Genomic DNA, 7,993 nt, shown 5'->3' with positions numbered 1-7,993 from the left:
CGGCAGCCCACAGAGGTGCCCCCACAGACATCAGTCCGGGGAGGAGGAGGTGCACTCAGCAGTATGCTAATGTGAAAGAGTCGCTGGAGGGCATTTAGGGTGGTGGGGGGCTGATGATGATGATGATGATCATGATGGTGGTGGTGGTGGTCGGGATGTGTTGGGTTGGGGGCTGGGGGTCGTGGAGGGGTTGTGAGTTAGTCCATTCCGGCTTTAAAGCCCCCCCCCCCCGACTGGCGCCGAGCAGGAGGAGCGACGCAGCAGCGTTTTAACTGGAGTCTGGAAACAATCAGTCGAGGGACGGTGTGTGTGTGTGTGTGTGTGTGTGTGTGTGTGTGTGTGTGTGTGTGTGTGTGTGTGTGGGATGGGGGGGGAGGGGCGTCAGAGGGACTTGTGGAAGTGACTGGCTGCCACAGTCGTATATCGTCCCCTCCCCTTCCCTTCCCTCACATCTCACATCTCCTCTTTCCCTTCCTTTTGTGAGCGCATGAGACCGTTTTCCAGACTCCAGGTAGTAGCCAGTTTTATCTAACCCTTTTCCATGTCAACCCGGCTCAGGAGTGAGTCTGCAGTCTAGCCGGCAGAGAGAGAGAGACAGAGAGAGAGAGAGAGAGAGAGAGAGAGAGAGAGAGAGAGAGAGAGAGAGAGGTTGTTTTCTGTTACACACCGTGCAGCAGCATGGTTGAGCCGAGCTGTGCGTTTTCCTTAAAAGTTGCTTGCAAACAAATTACTTCCATGTTAAAATCCCGTTTACGCACATGACGCGCAGATCCAATCACTTTACACGTAAACATCACGGACATAAAATACCACATTCATTTTGAGCGTTTTATTGATGCATTTGAACAGTTTTTAATGGAGGGTGGAATTATAATACAACTCGCAGCTTTATACAGATTTTTTTTTTCTTTTACAAAATAACAATTTGAAAGATTTTCTCCACAACAAGAATTCTGACATGATTCTGGATCAATTTTTAGCCTAATTTCTGGCCATGATTGGTAGAGTTCACTTACGTTTTCTGTCACAGATTGGGCTTTAAAGCAACGTTTACTCAGTTTAAACAAGTCAAGTCTGCTTTATCCATTTGACCCCTATTGAGAATTTTTGATGCTTGCCTTAAATTTGCAGCTTTTCACACAAAACATTCTTAGATCAGGCTCATTAAAGTTCAGTTGTGTTGCTACAATCACAAGATGAACGTTTGTTCCAATATCAAGCATGGCAGTGGCAGCATAAAGCTGTGGGGTTATTTTTTATTTATTTATTTTTACCAGTGGTACTGGTGCATTGAGAAATGAGAATAGAATAATGATGAATTATTTTAGATGTTGCAAGCTTGGACACAAGTAGATGTGCCAACAGTGATCCCAAACACAAATCAAGACCTGTGTGGGACTGGATAAACCAGTGTAACATTAAGATAATGACCTCAAACTTAAACGTACTGAAAAATTAAGCAACATGTTTGGAATTCTTTGGTAGGAACCATTTCAAATAAACTCAAACAATTCTCCATCCAAAACTATGCCAGAAGCTACAAAAAACTTCTTTTTTTTCTTTAGCTTGCCAAGTGAGTTTTTACCAAATATTAGTTGAGATGTATGAATACTTTTGAGTGCGTATGCATAACTTTAATCTGGGCAGGTTATGAGAAAATACACAAGAAATGCACCCACTTCCAGTTCAGAAAAAAAAACTTGAATTTTTACATTTTCAATTAGTTGAGCCCTTAAAATAACTGTTTTAGGAGGATACTCCAGTGCAAGAACCTTGAAAATATCATCTTATTAATTTGACACATTTCCTTTCAAAATAAAGTTTCTTTAAAAAATAAAATAAAATAAAATCTTGAATGAAGCTCATAAAATGAAAGATATCAGTTATGTTTGATTGATTGTTTGTTCCCAGTAAACCTCAAGCAAGGTTGCGGCAGACATCAGCTCTGAATTCAGCACATATGTGCTCTCAGTCTCCTCCTCTAACAGGAGACTTTAAACTTGCTGAATGCTTGAATGAGCTTTTTAAATCTATTAAATTGACCCGAAGAACTAATTGTATCCTGAGCATGCAGTGGGGTAAAAAGCATTACACAGGAAAAGAGACAATTAATATTCTAGATAGCAGTTCTGGCCCTTACCAAAAAAAATTTACTAGTACACTTCACTGCTTCTATACAAGGGGTCATGCATGTGCAATTGAGTTTTACTGCCTGAACCGCTGTTCTCAAAATAGGATAAAGGCATAGGGAATGAATTTCTACAAAGATAAGAATGATGAAAATAAGACAACTTTAATTAAAAAGATAGAAGAGGATTTTTTTTTTTTTACATCGCTTGCACATCTGATAACTTGTAAGGAAAGAGCAAGAAAACGCCCACGCTGGTAAATGTCAGTGCATAATTAAAAAAGAAAAGAAAAATCCTGAGGTTAAAGGCAAGAAGCTGAATTTGTCTCTTTTCATTGTGTAGGGAAAAAGTGTCATCCATTTGTCAACAACTCCAGTGGGAAATATACAGTTGTGCACAGTATGAGAAAAACCTAAATGTCATAGTGAGCAAGAGTCTTCAATGGTGTGGCAGGCAAGAGAAAAACCTGCCAGATTGACATTTAGTAGTGTAAAAACCTACAATTAATTAAACATAGCTGTATAAAAAATAGGGGTGGAGGCAACGCAGCGATAAAAACAGAACATTAGAAAATACACGGAAAACATAAATTTCAAGTGAGCCAACAGCATGTCCAGGGTGGACCTCAGCTCTTTGCCAGAGCTTTGATTTGCTACATCTTTACTCAAACCTGGGGACAAAACTGGTGTGGAAAAAACTCAAAGCACAGTGAAGAAACTAAGCATTTGACAACACACAACAAAATAGTCTCTAAAAATAAAAAAATAAAAAAGCGGAGTACTCAACTTCCTATGCAGATTCAATATGCAGACATATTGAATTTTGAGGTCAGAATTGGCAGACAAAATCAAGTCTTCCAGGTTACCTTCCACTTGGATTTTCCCAGTTTGATCATTGCATTTAAAATCCAGAGATAAAATATCCAGAAATATGTTATCTTGTAGTGAAAATATGTTCAACCTTGTCACAAAACACAACAGCTAGCAAATCCAACGCAGCTAACCTTAGTGCGACGTCACTCCCGGATCCAAGATATCCAAGGCACACGCAGCAGAGCATGAGTTAGCTATCACTGTTCAATGTCTGTCAAGCACATTACACAGCCAAATACCATGAAATGTAAAGAATTAACAGGTAGAAGGAGGAAGAATGCTTAAAACTCTTAAGTCCATCTAGATTGTAGTTTAACTAGCTGCAAGCCCGACTGTTGACCTTGGAGTTAAGGAAATGTTCTACTCTCTTCTCAATACTATCAGTGCCTGTTTTAGGTATTTCAATAGTTGAAAAACTGTGGTTTCGGAGAATAAAAGGACTCAACATACATGAAAAGTCTTCATTAAGGTTTAACCAGAGGTTTGTCATTCCATGTATTGTCACCCAAGTTAAATGGTATCTTTCAGACATCAAGATCATGTCAGTGTGTCTGTCTCATCTTTATATCTTTCTTTTGTCATTCTTTTATTTCAGCGGTCCAGCCCACCGAGTCTGTTCTCATTCCAGGTCAGATCTGCAGGACTGTGGGTGGTTATGTACCCACTCCTTTTCATATTTAAAATCTTTGTGAGCGCATTTCATATTACGATCGAGGTTGACTCCTGATCTGACCTCATCCTAAAACTGCTGAACTTACAGACCTCCCACTGTTGCAGAGGCAATCAGTCAAGTTAATGAGCTCTGAGTCACAGGGGGTAAGCAGCACTTTAGCAAGCCGGTCTCCAAAGCGTCCCACTTTTGATAACTCTCTGTAGAAAACTGATCTGGGTATGACCTCTGGCTCTGGAGTCACACTGCTCCAGTAGGGGAACAGTTCAGGAGAAGGCACAGGACATGTAGAAAACATACAACCCATCCCAGAATCCCATGCTTCATCCATCTTCCCATTGAAACAGAAGCAGGAAGTCGACCCTTGCTGCAATACAGGAACAAGGAGAGCCATGTCACTTTGTGAAAACCTCCGTTCAACCATCTGCCGCTGAATTAATACAGCAGGTGAGACTGGAAGTGCAGAAAGAAGGCACTTTCAGTCTCCTTGAGTGTCTAATGTCACTGTAACCTAATGTCAGGCCTCTGCTGAAAATACGGTGCAGCATTCTTTACAGCAGATCACATCCATTATATTGTCCTTGAAAGCCAGGAAATTTCAGGCAGAAAAACCATTACAGTAGAGCCAAAAGGCATGCACTTCCCAAGAGAATTGCATGCCTCTCTCTTTGACAGCACAGTGGGTGCCATTGTCAAAAACCTTTTTTCCCCCTCTAGTCTTCTTCTGGAGAAATGATATTAAGCAACACAAGATGCATTCCCGTTGATGTGTGAGGCACATTGAAAATGTTATTGAATGTCTGAGGTTGTTTCTTGTGTCTCGTTTAATGCACAGGAAAGAAAAATCATATTCTTTGATCAGAGTGAACAAAGAAAAGTAAGAGCAGGTGAGCGTATGAACTGGAAAGAGAGACAGCTGGTACAGTAGATCTTCCAGCTCAGAATCATCACCATGTACAACAACTCTTTAAAGAAACATGGATGAGTTACATTTTATTTACAGTTTGGGACCAAAGTAATTTTTGACTTTGAATTAAAATGCCAAATACAGTTTTACAGTGATCTAAGTTAAGGTAAAAGAGCTATCCACACCAAACCTGAAGCTATGGGGAACATAAATGCCCACTAAACCTAAAGACAAATAATTCAATGGAAAGTTGCATAAAACCTCCTAGAAACAGCATGTGTTGTTCTGCAAATGGTGCAGAATTAACGTTATAATAATGAGAGACAAACACATTGATTTAACCATTTTATTGAAACTCCTATTTTTCAAAGAAAACTGACAAAATGATAGCTGAATTTGCAGTAATAAAAAGCTAATTTTCTAATCCGGTTTCCATGGCCTTCAGCCTCAAAAGCAGTGCTCACCTTGTTCCCTGCCACATTTATATTTAGTGGTCTTGAATATGCTTCTTTATATTTATATATAAAAAACCCAACATACATGGAAATAAATAACTTAAGTCTCAAGTTAAACATGCATATAAAGTAACAAATTGAAGAGACAGTTGTAGCTATGCACAACAGGACAAGAGATGTAGTGTCTGTCCTAGTTTAAGTACTTGCCTTGGGAGACTATCCAGAAAGATGCAAATGACAAAGACTGAGTGAAGTCAGGCTGGAAGCAACGATGAAATCACATGAATCACAGTGATGCAGGAGGCTAATATTGTCTAGGGACTCGGATTAAGCTCTAATTAAACTGTACATGAACGATGGATATTACACAGCCAGGGACACTGCATTTTTAATCTAAAAGTTGATAATAAATTATGTTTCTCTGACTGTTTTGAACCCAACGGCAACTTCCCAAACAAACCAGTTATAAATCGCAGCTGTTCTCATGAGGGATCCAAATAACACCTAAATATATGACATTAATATTTAAAACTCAGTACATTACAACATAGTTAAGGATCTAAAGTTGCACGGTGGAAATGTGTAACATGTACGTATTGTCTGTTTTTTTCCTCAGTGACCTGTTTCTTTGAAGAATGACAAAATAAAGGGAATCCTCCATTGCCAGAAATCTGAGCGTCTTGATCAAACAAAAACAGATATGTGCTGTTAAACAAGCATCCACTACAGAAATATATTGGGGAACAATTGGAAGCTACTGTGTGCACCGCTAAGCAGCACTGATGAGGCTTCACAGTGTTGAAGCAGAGCAGTTATTACAATACAAGGTTGTGCTGCATAAAAAGGAACTCCATCATGTACAAGGTCGAGGCACTTTGAAAGCAGCGTGCACATACTACAAATGGTAACACACACACACACCAAATAAATCACACACACGCACACACACACTCATTAGTCCTTTTATTCTGTTTTGAACTGTGATGAAGACTGGATGTTTTTGGGGGTTGTTTTCTTGTTCAGCCAGAGTCCATGCTGAACAACTCGATGCCATGCGGGTTCCAGTGGAGGCCAACACCGGAGTTGAAGACCAGCGACCAAACGTAGGGGATGAAAAAGTCTTCTGGCTGGTCCTCCTCCACGTACTTGAACTTTAGCTCTGGAAACTTCTGTTCACACAAGACAAAAAAAAAAAGAAAAGGAAAAGTAAGGAAATGCATGAGACTTGAAGTTGGAAAGTAATATATAACCCGTCTGATTTGAGAAAATGTTAGGATTCACGAGAATTAGGTGGAGAGTGCCGCTGAGGAAAGGGAGAGCTATGTGGATGGACAGATGGATAGATTGACATTGACATAAGAATGGCAAATAGAATGGGGATAAGTAAAGAGATGGATAGATAAATGATCCAAACACAAGACTAAAAAAAAACAAGACCAAAAAAAAACAGCACAATGTTATTTGGAGTTTAAAAATTTGATAGCAGATGACTGAACTCTCCACCACAGTAAGAAGTTTTAAGGTGAACAGAACTCTTTCAAGGTAAGAAAAATCATATTTTTGCCCGCAGCAAGTGAAGCATGATTCATACTTGTTGATTGACACAAAACTCGCTGAATCATCCGCACGACAGATTCAATTGTTTGCAAATGTGTGAAAAATGTCAGAGGTACAATAAATCTGCAGCTTCTGTAATTAGTTTCATAACGTGTTGTGTTTTTCTATTTCCAGCTCAAGCGATGATTATTTCTCTTTCAAGAAGTTGAAAAGTAAAGAAAATCAAATCTTTAAACAAATGGTTGAATTAAATCGACAAGAGAGTTGTTTGCTTGTGTGTATTTTTTCGTTTTTGTACAAGAACAGTAGGACGCAAGTCCTGCTGATGAACTCCTCATGATTGGTCAAATATTTTAGTCGGAGGAAATGTACAGATGCATAAAAAACTTTAAAGTTCAGCGAAGAACATGATGGGCCATCAAAACATGTTTTTAACTGTATGAATCCATAAACACTGAAATATTAGATGGACAGACTGGATCAGATTATGAAAAACAGAGCAAAATGGCATGCTAAGCAGTGTGCGGCAGTTTCACCCAGGCTGAAACTGATTGAGGATGCACAGAAGCCTACATTTTCAGACAATCTCCACAGACTGCCAGTGTCACTGGGATAAGATGGCCAAGCAGACACAAGGGATACATTTCTAATGCGAACACCAAGATCACTCTAGGGTCAGGCTTTTCAATGTTGAAATGAGCTTTTGCAAGTCTGCTGTCATCAGATGAAGCTGAACAGTTCCTGGAAGCGTTGGGGCAAGTGTGAAGAAGGTCTTAAATTGACCAACAACAATCTGCAGTTATTAATATAACTGCAGATTATATTATATTATTATATTATATATTATATAATTATAACATTATATATTATATAATGTTGCCCCTGCTAGTAGTCCAAGGGAGCACATGTTTAATAGCACTTTGTTAACCAAGATAAATATTTAAAAGACAAAACCAAGACAGTAGTGATCACAATAAAGTAAGAGCTGAATACAATATTCTGTTTTGCAAAAAAAAGCAAAAAAAAAAAAAAGCTGAGATCTTCTCATATGAAATGCTGTGTGATCTTTTTCCAACTCTGCCAGAAAAAAGAAGAAAAGCCCACCAAGTGGACCAAACCAAGCATCAGCCAGGCCACCTAACAGCAGGTAGGCAGCAGAAGCAGAAGCATCAATAATACAAGGGCACCTCATTATATCTTCCCGTCTAAACATGCATGTTGTGTGCGTGCACACAGTCCAGTAATCAGGCTGCGCTGAAAGACAGACGCTGTGCCCTTTATGTGATGGTCCCAGTTTGCTCCATTGAGTCCTGACTGCCTCTATTCACAGCAACGCTATCGGTATCATAATGACATAGACAGAGGGGCTCCGGGGTCACAGGCCATATGCCAGGCTACTGAGA

General features: G+C 39.5%; 1 protein-coding gene across 2 annotated transcripts in view; it reads right to left on the bottom strand.

Moving 5' to 3' along the window:
• Positions 1 to 4,910: 4,910 nt before the first annotated feature.
• The window catches only part of dym (dymeclin), a 50,530-nt gene continuing 47,447 nt past the window's right edge, over positions 4,911 to 7,993 (bottom strand). For both annotated transcript variants that reach the window (XM_008424485.3, XM_008424486.3), the window contains exon 17: positions 4,911 to 6,202. In XM_008424485.3, the coding sequence (XP_008422707.1) occupies positions 6,053 to 6,202 (150 nt within the window). In that variant the 3' untranslated portion in view covers positions 4,911 to 6,052. The remainder of the gene's footprint in view (positions 6,203 to 7,993) is intronic.

This window comes from Poecilia reticulata, chromosome 12 (genome assembly GCF_904066995.2).
Source record: "Poecilia reticulata chromosome 12, P_reticulata-male-v2, whole genome shotgun sequence".
Taxonomy (NCBI): Eukaryota; Metazoa; Chordata; class Actinopteri; order Cyprinodontiformes; family Poeciliidae; genus Poecilia; species Poecilia reticulata.
This window is presented reverse-complemented; position numbering and strand designations above follow the sequence as displayed.